The sequence below is a fragment of the Mustela nivalis genome (assembly GCF_964662115.1).
Source record: "Mustela nivalis genome assembly, chromosome: 6".
Classification (NCBI taxonomy): domain Eukaryota; kingdom Metazoa; phylum Chordata; class Mammalia; order Carnivora; family Mustelidae; genus Mustela; species Mustela nivalis.
Window position 1 is genome coordinate 31,070,352 of NC_139025.1, and position 16,456 is coordinate 31,086,807.

At 54.1% G+C, this 16,456-nt stretch overlaps 1 protein-coding gene across 2 annotated transcripts in view; it reads left to right on the forward strand.

The window, feature by feature from the left end:
* Window positions 1-13,864, forward strand: part of RIN3 (Ras and Rab interactor 3) — a 116,013-nt gene extending 102,149 nt beyond the window's left edge. Inside the window, exons 8-10 of one of the 2 annotated variants that reach the window (XM_082733951.1) lie at window positions 3,710-3,841; window positions 10,620-10,783; window positions 13,408-13,864. In XM_082733951.1, the coding sequence (XP_082590077.1) occupies window positions 3,710-3,841; window positions 10,620-10,783; window positions 13,408-13,725 (614 nt within the window). In that variant the 3' untranslated portion in view covers window positions 13,726-13,864. The remainder of the gene's footprint in view (window positions 1-3,709; window positions 3,842-10,619; window positions 10,784-13,407) is intronic. The other variant, XM_082733952.1, reaches the window with a different exon arrangement.
* The last annotated feature ends 2,592 nt before the right edge of the window (window positions 13,865-16,456 follow it).

Consider the following 16,456-nt stretch of genomic DNA (forward strand, 5'->3'; position numbering starts at 1 on the left):
AAGGAAAATCTTTGCATCCCTGCAGGGCACAGAGCCACAGTCCAGAAGGCCTCTGAGTCCCAAGCCAGAGCTGGACCCTCCTTCTTGCTGAAGGTCATTACCCCCTCAAGCAGAGCTTCTCGCCCTTGGCACTGTAGACCTCTGGGGCCCAGTACATCTTTAGGATGCAGGGCTCTCCTGGGTATCATAGGCTGCTCGGCAGCATCCCTGGCCTTGGGGCCTGGAGCACCCCCGTTCTAATGTGACCCCCAAACAGTGACTCTGGACATGACCCAGTGACTCCCGAAGGGAAACTTGGGCTGATGGTGAACTGCTGCCTATAAGCACAGGAGCTCACCTGATCATACTCCCTGGTGAGTTATTAACACGACAGCAAGCAGAAATTGGCGTTCCAGAAGCCTGGTGAAATTCTATCAGCTCTCTGCCAGCGAGGGAGTTAGAGGTGAATCCCGAAAGGCACAGGACTGTGACCCCTCAGTTCCCATCTCATAACTCAGACCAGAGAAGACTCTCCTGTGGGCCAGGATTCTAATAATTAAATTATCAATATGAAAAACAACTTCCGGCACAAAATCTTGCTCCAGGAACCTTTAAGTTGTGTCTCAGGCTTATAAAGGTTTAGGGCGAAGCTTTCTTTCTCCAAAATAGATTCTTTTGATGCAGGGAGGGGACAGGAACCTTGCAGCAAATAACCAAGAGAGCCTCCAAACACAGAGCTGGAAGGGGGAGGAATAGATTTTTTTAGCAGGCATTTTCCAGGGAGCATGTGGGAGCCCTCTGGGTACATCTTCGTATAGAATTCTCACCAAAATCCCATAGCGTGTTGTGTGATCTGTGTCACATCATGCATGACTAGAGATCGGGTTCAGAGAGGTATAGAGGTTAGCCCGGGGTCACACAGCTGAGGCTCATGGTCTGGGTCTGACTGTATGTGTTACCAACCCCTCCAGCCTGTTTATTTCACGGATGGAAAAACTGAGGCCACTTGAGAAAGCAGAACAGAGATGTCAGTAACAGCTCACTTTTCTGTAGCACTTTTCAGGTCTGGGACACATTTGTATTTTCTCATCTTATTTTCTTGAAAACCCTGGAAGGCCATCAGGGCTGGTGTTGCTGGCCCCATTTTGCAGATGTAGGAACAGAGTGTGGCCAGGAAGCTGGCCGCAAGGCACAGGGTTCTCTGGAAAAGCAAGCAAGGACAAGTTGTGAGCCGAAGGGGCACCCCTTGGACAGACATTTTCGGGCACGCCAGGGCTGTCCGGGGGTCTTGGAAGACGTGGGAGGAGAGGCTGGCCTGGTGTGTACTGTAGAGGTGTGACATGGGGATCCCACCAGAGCAGTGCTCGATCGCACCCCTCAGGGATGCCGCAGCACCACAAGAGGGTGCCCCGGTGCCCTAAGATTGCCCCAGCTCCCTAAGAGGGTGCTGTCTGCACGGACTCAGGCAGCGGAAGAGAGGGGCTGCTGAATTCAACACAGATTTCTCCTTTCAAAACCTCTTTCACGCTGTTTCTCTTACTCCCATCTTTCTGGTCCCCAACAGAATCCAGAAAAATCAGATCTTATTACCTGGCGGGGTAGCACCCAAGGAATAGAGTGGTTAGTAAGAGGGCTTAAGTGAGTGAATGAATGAATGAACTTAAAAGAATGATCAGGTGGGCCTTGGCCGAGCTGTTCTGGGGCCACTCACTGGGGGCACTTTCCACTGGGGTGTGTAGCTCGAGTTCTGGAAATGTTAGGACACAGCCCAGACTGCTGATCTCAGCAAAACGGGGTTGATTACCCTCTTGGGTACCTGTGTCTGGTGTGACTCCGCTCCTCTCGTGGCCATTCCTCATCCTCAGGGACGGGAGGAGAGCAGACAGGACAAGTGATGAAATTCTAACTCCTTTCCCAGAAGCGCTCACCCCAAGCCACATCTTGAGGCAACACAGTGAAAATCTAGAAGTCAACCTAAGCCCCTGTGTGGGCCAAAGGAACTTACCGATCGTGTCCCCCTTGTGAAGCTACATGGAAAATGTTTGTTAGCCCCAAGCCTTAGAGAGATGTCTTTGGGCCCCCGAGAAACTGGTGTGTTTTCTTCTCATGGTCAATGAGAAGCAGGTAACTGATTGTGCTTTCCCCTTCACTTTGGCCACCAGGAAGCTCAACCCAAATTTGAGGCACTAAAGGCGCACTTGCATGGGTCCTTGCTCATTCACATCTCTGTTTTTCCTGTGGCTTACAGTTCTTCTGGTAATTTCGAGTTCTCCTGACATTTACATTTTTATTCAGATTTTACTGTTTGATCCTATGTTTGCCGACAGTCACCCAACTCCTTTGTAAAACATGTCAAGTAGGAATACATCTTTGACAGAACTTTAATTGCTTGGCATGTATTTGGACCGATTATTAATCTCACCCAAGACAGAAAGGGCAGCAGCCATAGTATGGATCTTTCTATAGTTCTGTCACCTCCAGTTGAGTCTGGGGGCTCTGTATGGCCATTCCCCACTGTGCAAAGCTGCTCAGCCAAGCTTTCCTTCTCCCCAGTGTACTCAGAGGTATGCCAAGATGCCCACTGAGGGACTCCAGCAGATTCTGTCCTTGTAGAAATTCTTCCCCTCCGTGGCCAGCCTTTGACTTTGCATTGCCAAACAGTCAGTCTCCAGAGCCAGCCCAGAACCACGGTGGGAAGGCATTCCTCAGGCCCACCATCCTTCCCTCCTCTCTTCTCCAAGGCATCTGTTACCGTCAGATGCTCTGAGCCATGTGACCGTTTTCCACAAAAGCAGAAGTGATGGGTTATTCCTTTTCCTTTTTTTTTTTTTTTTTAAGATTTTATTCATTTATTTGAGAGAAAAAGAGAGAGAGAGAGCACGAGCAGGGGGCGGGGAGACGGAGAAGCAGGCTCCCCACTGAGCCGGACACAGGGCTCTATCTAAGGACCCCAGGATCGTGACCTGAGCAGAAGGCAGATGCTTAACTGACCGAGCCACCCAGGTGCCCTGTGTTGGGTTATTCCTTTCAGAGGTATTTACATTTTTAAAGAACGCCCTCTGGAAAGGGCCCTACTGAACCCAGTGGAGTGAAGGCTGAATGGCAGAATTTCCAACCACGTAGTACTGGTGAAGGGAGGGCTTTCTGTTTAGCAGTTGGAAGGGGAGATGTGCGGTGAAAAGGGACAAGGAAACCTTTCAGAATACATCATTACTAGAGAGACAGCTGTTTCTGGGTGGCTCCCAGAATAAGTGTGATATGGTGAATAAGTGTGATATGAACTTGACTGTTGAATAAGCAGCAAGGAGAGGAAGGGACGCCTGGCTGGCTCTGTCGCTGGAGCGTGCGATGCTTGATCTCACGGTGGTAAGTTCGAGCCCCACGTTGGGTGTTGAGATTACTTAAAAATAAAATCTTTAAAAATGAAAAAATAAAGCAGCAAAGGGCATTGAGGGGAAAGAGCTGGGCAAGGGGGAGGGGCTGGCTCCTGCCCACTCCAGGGGAGGGTGTCTCTCTCGGTTCCTTCTTCCTAAACCTGGACCGTGTCTCGGACCTCCCTGAGATGGCTGATCCCAGGTCGCCCCTGTCCTGAGTCCTGAGAAAGCAGCAAGGTTCCTCTTCCAGGGGTAACCGTCACTGCCCCAGTAAACCACTGCTCTTCCTCCGGCCGGGGAACAGCTCACACCGAGACCATCATGCTCACCACCTTCTGCGTCCTTTCTCCTCCCAGGGAAGCCCTACGGGGCAGACGACTTCTTGCCCGTGCTCATGTACGTGCTGGCCCGCAGCAACCTCACGGAGATGCTCCTCAACGTGGAGTACATGATGGAGCTCATGGACCCCGCCCTGCAGCTGGGGGAGGGTGAGTCGCCCCCCTGGCCAGGCCCTGGGCCACCGGGCTGGCCACCGAGCCTGACGCATACCACCGGCCTCAGCCAAGCCCAGGGTGCCCTACACAGCCCAATAAACCCTTCCCAGATGCCAGATTCCACAGAGCCGTGGGGAAAAGACACGGGCCCCATGTAGGTGCTGTTCTTGGGGGGGGTCACAGACAAGCAGAGGAGCTGGGCCTGTCAAGAGATCTGTCACCACTTCTTGACAAATGTTGGAATGATGGGAAGCCCAGAGAGTATGGGAGCCCCTTGCCCAGGCTGTGTAGTCAGGGAAGGCTTCCAGGAGGAGGTGATACCTGAGCTGAGCATTGAAGGGTGGGTAGGAGCTAGACAGTTAAAGTGGGAAAGGCATTCTTCACAGAGGGAAAGGGAACAGCACAAAAGGTAAGCCTGAAGCAGTGGGTAGACCCATGGAAGGAGTCTGAGCAGGAAATAATGATCAGTTCTTAGACAGGGGTGGCCCTGGGAGCTGTCGGCCCCTTGCTCCTTCAGCCCTGGCCAGGCCCCCCTGTCCGTGAGAGAAGCTTAATGCTATGGACAAGGAGCCCTGCACTCCCCAGTCGGATGATGGCAGAGTGGTTTGCTCCACCCCACGCTCAGTTTCCCTTCCCCTTTCGCCCTTCCCACCACTTCCCCCCACCCACTTAGCCTTGGCCACTCCTCCACCGGGAATCCCTGAGGTATGGCCCACCCAGACCTCAGCTCTGAGGAAGCCCCGAGATGTCCTGTGAGATGTCCGCCCCAAAGGGCAGAGTAAAACTCTCAGGGCCTGAGCGTCCCCTTTGGGCCCTGTGGTTCTTGAGATAAGCTGGTCTTCTTTGCATCTTGTTTGCAGTTTTAGGGTGATAGTGTGAAGAGTGTGGTTCTGTGAGTTCTTGGAAACTCAGGGGAGCGTGGAAAGCCTTGAAACTGGCTGTCACGTAGAACTTGGACAAGGGCTCTGGGACCTCTAGAACTATGTATTTTTCCTCGTTAGTTAAAAATTGTCTGCAGCTGGAACAACTTGTCTTCCAGAGAATGTAGGATTTCAGCAGAAACCAGGCTTCTTTCAGTAGGGCTGATCTGTTGCCCAGGGTATCCATCCATCCATCCCTACACACCCATCATCCACCACCCATCTCTCTCCATCCATGCACCCATCCACCCACGCACCCACATAGCTACTCACCCATCTGTCCGTCCACCCACCCATTCATCCATCCATTCAGCACCTCCTCGGTGAGTCCCTACTATGTGCCAGGCTCTTGGGCTCTGGTGCAAGACGGGGCAGTCAAGGCTCATAGTCTCGTGAGAATGAATGGATGCTTCATTCTGAACCCCACACTTTGGAGCCTCTACGTCAGGCCTTCATGAGACTTCCTCCTTGATTTATCGGGCCCTGAGCGTGCATAGGAAAGCACCACAAGGCTGAAGGGGTGGGCAGAGACCTCCAGACAACACTGATCTGTCTTTCACGAAGGGGAACAAATAGAAGGGAACGGGAGGTAGGGAGGGTCAGGGGGCTGTGAGCAGAATTGGCTTCCTGCCCCAAACCTGGAGTACCCTGGTTCTTAGGACTAGCCCTTGAGTAGTATAGCAGTCCATCCAGAGCTCTCAGCAGGAATATTAGCTGCTATCTTCTGGCTACCTAATTACGTAAAACCTCTAAAGGGTAAAACTTCTACGTGTCAAAAATTACCATAATAGAATAAGATACTAACAGTAAACTAGGGGAAGGTGTTCTACAAACTAGCACACCAAAAATTAATAGCCTTAATATGTAAAAGGCTCTTACAAATCAATAAGAAAAGCACTTAGACTCAGCAGTTACCAGGGAAAAGGCCGTATACTCATTCATTCAACAGATATTGACTGAGCTTCTAATTTACGCCAGGTGACAACAGGTCTTATGGAATTTTATTCCAGTTGGTGGAGGGAGGATGTCAGACTTCAAATATTTAAATTAAACAAATAAACCAAAGAAAACATTTCTCATCTGACGCATCTGATGGATATGGAGAAGAAATGAAGGAGGCTAGTAGGATAGCACAATGGGGCAGGATATGGCTCAGACGACCACGGAAGGCCCAGAGCAGAGAGCACAGAGTGCCTTCTTTTTATTTCCCGATTTTCAATTTTTCCACAGTGGGCACTGCTGCTGGTCTCCCTGGGAAGAAATCACTAACAAATCCTATTAAAGGACTGGTCCCAAGCCCCATAGATTGTTATAGGTTCTCAGAGACAATGTCCCCAAAAGTCCTTTGAGGGATGGAGCGAGACTATGGAGCTCTGCCATGCTCCAAGCTGGCTCATTCTCCAGCGGTGGTCAGCCACGCCCTGGCCACAGTGACTCCTACTCCGTCCTCAGCCTGAGTCCTTGTGGCCAGATGGGGCTGCAGGCCAACTACAGTGCTGAGCAGGGACAGGGCAGGGACATCCTTGGCCCAACAACCCTTTCCTATGGACTTGGACTTCCCACCACCATACTGCCGTGGCCTCTCGGGATCTTCTGTTCCGAAGCCCACACAGGGTTTGGGTGAGAAAGCCAAGGTCCTTAAGGCAGGAGTGCTGGTCTAGCTGGGCTATGTTGAGCGTTTTTGAGACAAGCCAAGTTCAAGTAAACAAGGAAAAGTTTTAGCTCACAGTTTCTGACCCAAGTCTGTCTGAATACACTACAGCCTCTTTCAAACTGAAGGAGTCTGTCTTTGGCCCCATGGGAAGATTTCTAAGGACTCCAGGAGGTGTTTACTAGGAGTAAAGATGCAGGTGGGCTGTGTCTTTTTTTTTTTTTTTTTAAGATTTTATTTATTTATTTGACAGACAGAGATCACAAGTAGGCAGAGAGGCAGGCAGAGAGAGAGAGGAGGAAGCAGGCTCCCCACTGAGCAGAGAGCCCCATGCTGAACTCCATCCCAGGACCCTGGGGTCATGACCTGAGCCAAGGCAGTAGCTTTAACCCAAGGCACTGCCTGTGGCTCCTCCCAGCAGCCCTGTACCGCCCCCAAGTGGCGACAGACCCTGCCCGTGGCAGCTGAGGTCCCCAGGACATACTTGTCACGCAGCACAAACCAGGAGGCCTCCCTGCACCTCTCTCTGTTCCTGCCTTGAGAGCCAAAGTGGGAAGTCACAGCACCCAGGACAGGCCCTGGCTTACAGGTGTTGGCCGCCTGGTAGTGAGATGGTGTGGGGGTCTCCAGCTGGGGCAGGGGCTTCAACCCGTCAAGTCTGACAGCTGGCAGGCTTCCATCTAGAAGTATCTGGGCAGAGGGACAGAGACCAGCCAGGGCTGGAGGGCAGTGTCCCCAGCTTTGCCTTCTGTCCTAGCTGGCGGGTGGCACACAGGTGCTCCATCCCCAAAGCCCCTGAGGCTCCAGTAAGAAGAAGAGGCTGCCTAGAGGGAAGAGGAGACAGAGCGCTTGCCCTTGGTGCTCTGAGGAGATCAGAGATGCCTGGAGCAAAGGCTGGCCCTTACTTCCCTGTAAGAGGAGATCACAGGTGGATAAAAAGAGAGTTTTGCAGGCTGGATTTCCATCCCGGTTTTGCCTCTGATTGGCTGAAGACCTTGGACATGTCACTTCTCTGGCATGGGAAAGTGCACATGCCGGGGTAGATTTGGGGTTTTCAAACTCTGGGCACCCCAGCATTCTCCATTCAATGAAAGGCTTGCCAGTCTGATTCTGTGCCCTCTGAGACCCGTGTCCTTTCAGCTCGTTCTGGGTGCTGCTAATTTGGTAAAAGACCAGTGATTGGGTCCTAATTTCTTTGCAGCAGACTTATCAGGCATGGGAGATCAGGGACTTCCTATAACAAGTAGAAGTGGTCTGAATGCTGGGCGGATGGGACCCAGGCTCCCGTCTAGCCTCTCTCTGCAGCTCCCACTGCTCTAGGCACTCAAGGTCAAATGGAAGACCCGGGTAGCTCTGGGCACCTGGCTGGAGCCTGCTCAAAATCCAGACCTCTCCTAGAAGCACCCTCCTGGACATCTTTGCCCACGTCCCCTCTGCACTCTGGCTGACGGCTGGCCATGCTTTACAAATATCTTAATAGGGGTCCTGAGTTTTCTCCATCCAAGGACAACACTCCCCTAAGGGAACAACCAGCTCCCAAAATCATGGTGGGGGGGTCGCCTGCCACCTAGTGGTCCTGGTGGGTACTGCAGGGCATGGCCCCAAGTCAAAGGGAAGCTGGCCACAAGAGGGTGAGATTCCCACCCTGCCGCGCCCTGCCCCCCTCATCTTTCTGCCTTAGGTCCCCTAACCACCTGCGTTATTGACACCTTAAAGCCGTGCACTTGATAGTATTCATCTCACTTACTTTTCACAGCATCCTGGGAAAAGTAAATGAGGAAACAGGCATAGAGAGGACAGTAACTCCCCAGAGATCCCACGCCTGGGAGGCACGTCAGTGAGAGACGGATGCTGGGGACAGCCAGGTCTGGCCGCCCCAGGGAAGGGTTTGGGCATAATTGGCTTTAAGCTAGACTGGAAAGGGAGACACATGAGTGGTTTTGTGGCTGGCTCTTCTCTGATAAGGGATACCAACCCAGGTTCTAGGTTAGCTTTGACATGAACATCACACCTTCCCCAGCCAGGCTGTGAACTTTTTTCCCATACTGGTGTGGAATTTGTAGTCATCCAATGTAACAGGAATGCTTGGGGCTGCGGATAACTCACGATGTAACTAATCATGGTTTAAAAGTCGGGGAGGGGGCACCTGAGTGGCTCAGTGGGTTAGGCCTCTGCCTTCGGCTCGGGTCGTGGTCTCGGGGTCTCGGGATCGAGCCCTGCTCGGCAGGGAGCCTGCTTCCCTCTCTCTATCTACCTGCATCTCTGTCTACTTGTGATCTCTGTCAAATAAATAAATAAAATCTTAAATAATAAATAATAAAAGTCAGGGAAGGGGACACCTGGGTGGCTCAGGCAGTTAGGCATCTGCCTTCAGCTCAGGTCATGATCTCGGGGTCCTGGGATGGAGTCCCACATTGGGCTCCCAACTCAGCAGGAAGTCTGCTTCTCCCTCTCCCTGTGTGATCTTTCTCACTCTCATTCTGTCTCTAATAAATAAATAAAATTTTTTTAAAAAAAGAAAAGAAATCATAGGAGAAGCAATTGATGATGATGACAGCTTTTAGTCCTGTCATCAGGAAATCCGGGACGCACCTCTTTCCATTGTTCTTTAGGATGTGAGTCTTTGTGCCTGTCACCTCCGATCTGCAGACAGCACTGTGCCCCCGGCTCACCTCTGTGTTCCAGGCAGGAGGAAGGAGGACAGGCAAAACCCAAGACCATAGCAACCCTTTCAAAAGACTTTCCTCGAAGGTCCTCCCACCACCAAGGATTTCCACTTACGTCTAAGTAACCAGAATGGGGTCCCCTGCCCTCTACTCCGAGCTGCAAGAGAGTCTGGGAAGTGAGCATTTTTAGTTCATTGTTCCTTCCCTCCCAAAAGTTGAGTTCAGTTATTCAGAAAATAAGAAAAGATGGGATTTGCTTTAGTCACTACGAGAATCAGCCTCATGTCAGAAATCCATGTCCTAGGGGTGCCTGGGGGGCTCAGTCGGTTAAGCGTCCAACTCCTGATTTCAGCTCAGGTCACAATCTCAGGGTTGTAAGATCAAACTCCTCGTCCAGCTCTGTGCTCAATGCGGAGTCTACTTACCCCTCTCCTTCCCACTCTGTCCACCCCCCCACTCTCTTGCAAATAAACAAATAAATAAAAAACCAAGAGGAGAAATTCTTGTCCCAGCCCCTAAAGGGCTTGGGAGGGAGCCCTGGGAAGTGGGAAGGAGGCCTGTGGAAGAGCCACATGACCTTGACCAAGCCACCCTCTATCTCTCTAAAGTGACAGGGCTCAGCAAGGTCCGTGGTTTGCAAACCTTTTTACTCAAACCCCTAGCAAGCTAAAAAGAGTGAAATTCTAAGCATCTATGCAAATGATTGTCTTTTATCTTAAAACCTCATGTAAATTTTGCTGACTGAAGTATCTCAACTCTTAAATTACCTTTGGAAACACTTGTGAATTAACTTGAGAAGTGAAAAGGAACAGAGAAATGAAGAATTTGAATTTCTTACTTCCCTTAAATCTTTAAAAATCGTGTGTAAAAGTCTAACCATAACTAAAATTTTTCGACATCTCTTGAAAAGTATTTTTTAGACGAGGACATATATGTGTGTGTCTGTCTAGACACACACACCCAGACATACACACGCGCATATCGCTTTATGGTGAGAAGTCTCCCAGCCACCCCTTTCCCCAACCCAAAAGACATCCACGATTATCAGTTTGTTGTGTGTCCTTTAAACTTTAAAACATTTCAGGGGCACCTGGGTGGCTCAGTGGGTTAAAGCCTCTGCCTTCAGCTCAGGTCATGATCTCAGGGTCCTGGAATCGAGCCCCGCATCCCATTGGGCTCTCTGCTCAGCAGGGAGCCTGCTTCCTCCTCTCTCTCTCTGCCTGCTTCTCCGCCTACTTGTGATCTCTGTCTGTCAAATAGATAAATAAAATCTTAAAAAAAAAATTTTTTTTTAAACATTTCAAAACTCATTTAAAAAATAAGTTCCATCCTGAAGGGGAGCCAAAGACCATCTTTGGGAGGGGGAGGTGCTGGACCTCAGGAAGCTTGTGCACGCAGGGGCACAGGTGACCTAAGAGTAGGTGTGCCCAGGCAGCGGTGGTGGGTGGAGCTTGGAGGAAGACAGCGGTGGTGGGTGGAGCCTGGATAGGCTAGCCAGGTGGTCCCAGCTCAGCTTCCCTGCCCTGTCTCCGCAGGGTCCTACTACCTGACCACCACTTACGGGGCCCTGGAGCACATCAAGAACTACGACAAGATCACCGTGACCCGGCAGCTGAGCTTGGAGGTGCAAGACTCCATCCACCGCTGGGAGCGCCGGCGCACGCTCAACAAGGCCCGAGCCTCGCGCTCCTCCGTGCAGGTGATGCGTGGGAAGCGTGGGCTGGCAGGGGGGCAGGGGACGGCTGGCAGTGTGGCAGACACCAGTCCCATGGCCCCCCAGCTCAGCGAGCCTGACACCGTCTGGATGCGGGGGCATAGTTTTAGAAGAGTATCACAGCACCATCCGTGTTTGAGTTGAGCAGAGGAGACCTGAAGTGGGGATGGAGAGGGAATGAGAATTTTATCCACACTCCTTAGTGCCCGCCATGCCGGGAGATATGGACCTAGTCTTGCCAGTTCCCCGTTGGGGAGCCCATGGACAGACCTGCAGCCTTTCCTCTTTTGTCCCTGGACAAATGCAGCAGCTGCCCGGGTCCCCTGCCCTTAGCCTGTCTCTCCAATCCAGCCACTATTCTCCCCAGCTCTCCCTAGACACACTCAGTATTCAACCGTGCATGGCCAGGACTCTTGCCTCCTACACTGTCATCTTCCCCCACACCCCTGCACAGTATTCAGCCACCCAGAATGAGCTGAACTCAAGTCCCTGGTGCTCAGCCTCTGCCAACACTCATCAGTTTCCCTTCCTCCACTGGCTTGGAACCACCTCCCCACCTGTCCTCCCCTCCTGCAGCCCAGGTTAGATGCCCTCCTCTGTGCTTCTTGTGGCTGCCCCCCCCCCCCCCCCGCAGATAGCACGTATCACACTGTATCACGACTGTCTAAATTTGAAGCTGTTGCTTTGGAAGGGAGGGCCCATGGCTCACGTGTCACACCCAGGGCCTGGGACAGAATGAGACTGAGCTGTGTGCAGAATGGACAGAGTTAAAACATCGAGCCAGGCAGCAAGCCATAGCTGTAAATAGCTCTGCAGTCTCACTTCCTTGGCACCCAGAACACACTGGACCTGAACCCCACCCATGGCTTTCAGGATGGCCTGTCTATAACAGGCAGAACCCAGGTCTGGGAGGCAAACAGTTGAAGTTCTGCACCTACCTCTGTACTAACTTGCTGTGTGACCCTGAGCCATCTCTGCCCCTCTCTCGAACTCAGTTTTACCATCAGCACAGGTGGATTGGGGACCAGATGAGCTCTGCCTCCCCAATACTTGTTCTAGGCTACCGAGATGAGGTCTCCCCTCCTCTAATCAGTGGTGTCTTGATAATGTTAATAACTGGTTGTCTGGGGAGAAAAAAAGAAGCTCGATCCCTTGTCAATTTCCATGGTGGAAATAACTCACACTCCGGCCAATTTCAGGCTACCAACATGGCACCGGTGAACTTGAGATTAGGAAGAGATAGACCCGATTGGCTTTCTCGGGCTGGTTAGGAGCAGCCCCCAGCCCACCACCACTCCCCATCCTCTCCTGACACGCACATCTCTTCACTGTGACAACACGAGCACTCTTGATCCAAGCCTGACCACCGGACTCCTTACTTCTTGCTTCTACTTTGTATGTTCCCAATGCTAAGCCAAGCAGAGCATCAGTGCCCGTCACTGAGGAGGTCAAACTTATGAGAGAGGCCTGGGATGGGGGACGAAGAACCCCCTCAGTGCGATCTCTGGGGTCTGGGGAGGACACCACTCTGTAGCTATAATTATAATCACTCTGAAGTGGTGATTGTGGCCATCCTCATGCTCAACATGGCCCCAGACAGCTGTGCTGTTACCAGCCTTCCACAAGGGGGTAGCCCCGCGCACACGGCCTCCCACCTGCCTTCAAGGTGACAAGGACTTCAAAGGCACTGCGTTACTCTGTCGGCTTCCTCACAGCCAAGGTGTAAGGACTCGCATCATCCCAGTTTACAGTTGAGGAAGTGGAGGCTCAGGGAGTTCAGGATCACACAGGGGGAGCAGATTAAAGCCAGGCAAGAATGCGATGGCCCCACCTTCCGCCATACAGCCCTCCCTCTGGAGCTGGTGGAGGAAGGTGGAGATGCTGTTCAGGTTTGCGCTAGGGTTCCCAGACCCAACCCCACAGGCATCGCCTCACCCCTGCCCGCCTAGTTCCTGCAGTTCCCCTCTCCATCCACCCTAAACCCTCCTTCAGGCCCAGCGCCCCTTCCCCTTTCTCTACGCCTCTCGCCCCTCCTCCTTGGAGCCCCCACTGCCATCCCCAAAGTTCTCCAGCCTCCAGGGCCAAACTGGTTCTGTCAGCCTTAGCACCGTGGCCTGCTGGGCCTGGGGTCTGCACATTCGATTTTACTTATGCAGCCTCAGTGCCTCAGCCCTGGGCCTGGGATACGGACGCGAGGTTGGGGAACGTGGGGAGGAATTGTTGAGGAAGTGGGTGACGGATGAATAATGACGGCGAGGCCCCCGGCTGGCCACCAGGGGAGGTCTCGCTCCTCATGGCTGAGACGCATCCCTGCAGACTCACCCGGCCAGGTCCAAGCGTCTAGAGGCGAGGCTCAGAGACAGAAGGACGGGGGCTGTGGGTCACACAGCGGGGTCAGCCGCAGCGTCCCCGACTGCCAACCCCACGACTGCTCCCGCAGTCCTCCTCTGTGCATAGAGAAGAGCCGGGGCTCAAGGCAATGGACTTGTCCAAGGCCACTCGGCTCCAGCACCCTGTGCCAGCTCCCCAGGGTCGGGTGCGGGAGAGACGCACGCCTGGGGTCCCTGGGCCCCGCGGCTGACGCCAGCCCCCTCCGCCCCGCCCCGCAGGACTTCATCTGCGTGTCGTACCTGGAGCCCGATCGACAGTCGCGGACGCTGGCGTCGCGGGCCGACACGCCGGCCGAGGCGCTGTGCGCGCAGTGCGCCGAGAAGTTCGAGGTGCTGCAGCCGCAGGACCACCGGCTCTTCGTGCTGGTGGACGGGCGCTGCTTCCAGCTGGCGGACGAGGCGCTGCCGCACCGCATCAAGGGCTACCTGCTGCGGAGCGAGCCCAAGCGTGACTTCCACTTCGTGTACCGGCCCCTCGACGGCGGCGGCGGCGGCGGCCCGCCCTGCCTTGTGGTGCGGGAGCCCAACTTCCTGTGAGGCCCGGCGTCCCCGGCCCCTGGGGGGCAGCGTGTAAAGACTGGCCGGCGGGAAAGGGAGCGGACCCGGCTCCCCTGCCCCCCACCCCACCCCGCCAGCGCTCGCCTGCGGGGGGGGGGGGGGTTCCTCCATCTGAACACACACTCCCGGGGGGATGGGATGGATGGGATGCCCAGGCGTCACGCTTGCTTGCAGCATACGGAGTGTGCCTAGACCAACACGGCTGAAGAGTTGAGCCTATGAAGCATGAAGGCCGAGTGTTTCATGAAGAAGAGACAGAGCACGGAGAGGCCACGTTCTTCCTTAGACAGGAAATGAGACTCAGAGAGGGGAGGGACTCTCCCGCCAGCCGCAGCAAACAGAGCCGCGCCTGACCCTGTCCCTTCTGTTGCTCCCCCGTGCCCCCCACTCCGTGGTTCCCTGGGAGGGCGTACATTCCCCCAGGACTGCCCTTCGGAGGGGCGGCCTGGCCGCAGCTGCCCAGCGTGCCCCCTGGGGTGGAGCTGGCCTGTTTGGGACCCTCCCAGCATCTCAGGAGCATCTCTCAGGGTGTGTGTTGAGACAAGCCTCCCGTCCAGACACTGGAGACTGTCCTCAGCTGCCAGTGCCCATAGCTGCCCACCCCCCTCCCTCCGCCGTTTCTGAGCCCCTCCCGCTCCAGGACCACCCAGCGAAGCCAGCTTGGCACCTGCAGGGACAAGCCCAGCTTCAGCCACCAGGGAACACTGATGGGGCCCTCTCTTGGTGGACACACCCCCCGGGGCTGCGGCGGTGGGGCAAGGGATGCTGTGTGGGGGGAGAATTTAATAAATGCCCTTTAAAAAAATGTCCTCTCTTTTCCTCAAGAGGTTAGCTCTCTGCTCATCTAGCCAGAAGCCCCCATGAATGCCTAACTCCCTTCCAAGGTGGGGCTCAAAAGGCCTCCTCCCCGCTTCTGCTGAGGGCCTTTTTTTTTTTTTTTTAAGATTTTATTTATTTGCCAGGGAGAGAGAGAGAGAGAGTACACGCAAGCAGGCAGAGAGGCAGGCAGAGGCAGCCAGAGAAGCAGGCTCCCCACCAAGCAAGGAGCCTGATGTGGGACTCGATCCCAGGACTCTGGGATCATGACCTGATCAGAAGGCAGCCGCTTAACCACTTGAGCCACCCAGGCATCCCTGAGGGCCCTGTCTTGACAGAATCTGTATGTACTTTTAGCTCCTTTACTCACAGCCCCAGCTCCTGTCTGCCCCTCCGCCTGTCTGCACCACCCTTGGTTCCCATCATCCCCACCTCTGTGTCCTTTCAAGAATGCTCTCACACCTTCCTGCTTCTGCTGCTTATCCCAGGAATACCATTCCCTGTAGTCCTTGCGCAGTCGGACTCCTAGTCATCCTTCAGAGCCCATCTCCTCCAGGGAGCCTTCTCTGACCTCCTGAGTTGACCAGACAGTCCTTGGACACATTGCCACAGCGCCCTGAGCTCATCTCACAAGAGACCTCTCATCAAATTGCAGTTGTCGGTTGATGCTTCTGCCTTGTCCTCCAGATTCGGACTGTTCATGTCTGTGTTCTCAGCATTGATTAAACACGTGTATGTGTCGAGTGCCTGTTAAGTGTCAGCACTCTTACAGGCCCTGGGAAACAGCAGAGAACAAAACAGGTTCAGATGGAGCCCCAATGAATGGCAAGGAGCAGGGCACCCAGGGCGGGGCGGCTGGACTTTCAGGAATGAAACCCCTGGGCGTCAACCAGCTCCCTCAGCCAGTCAACAAACAGTTGTCGGACTCTGGCTCCGGGCCAGCCCTGTGTGAGTGGGAGGGCTGGCTTCAGGGCGCAGCCAGCTAGAAGGACTTCTGAGGCTGGGGCTTAGGATAGGTGAGCAAATACCTAGAAACTGAGGGTAGCCAGCCATGATCCCAGGTTGCCCTTCCCTCCGCCACTCCCCCCCCCACGCCCCCCAGCGATGCCACACTGTCCCCTTCCTGGGCTTCCAGGGCTCCCCACAGCCCTGCGCTGAGCTTGCTCTGCAGTCTGGTACCCCCAGCTATAAGGGCAGTGCCTACTGCCTCCCACGAGGCCAGAGATGGATGGGGGAAGTCAGAGGGGGCCTTTTGTCCCAGTGGAGCCCCCAGATTAGGGCAGGTTTGGGATCCAGATGATAGATCGGGCCCCGGGCCAGCCCTGGGGTTCCATGTCCAGCTCCCAGGAAGCAGGCAGAAAAAGCCAGGGGGCTGAACTGAGGAGCCACTGTAAGATCAGCCCGTGTGCGCGTGTGTGTGCCTGTGTGTGTGCGTCCGGCCTACCATCCTCAGGCCAACACAGGGATGCTGCCAGCAGAGGCCAGAAGGCAGGAGGGGTGGGGCTACCTGCTTTCCCCCACGACCCCGCCTCGTCTGGATGTTTCTGCCCCTGGGAAGGTGGGACTGGGTGAGTACAGGCCTGTGGGCCTGACCCAGAGCCACAAAACAAGGAAACAGGGTTTCACAATTCCTGAGCCTGAGCAGGGCGTGGGAGGTGGGGGTGGGGTTTGTTGCTGCGCTGCTACTGGTGAGGGATTCCCCTGCTTTATTTTATTTCATTGGCAGAACAGTCCAGTGAAAGAGGTGTTTACAGATGAAGACATCGGGGCTCAGAGAATGGGGGTGTATTAGCCCGCTGGGGTTGCCGTCCAGAAATACCACAGACAAGGGGAGGGAGCTTAAAGAGCAAATTTATTTCCTCGCAGTTCCGGAGTCTGGAAGTCTGAGACAGGG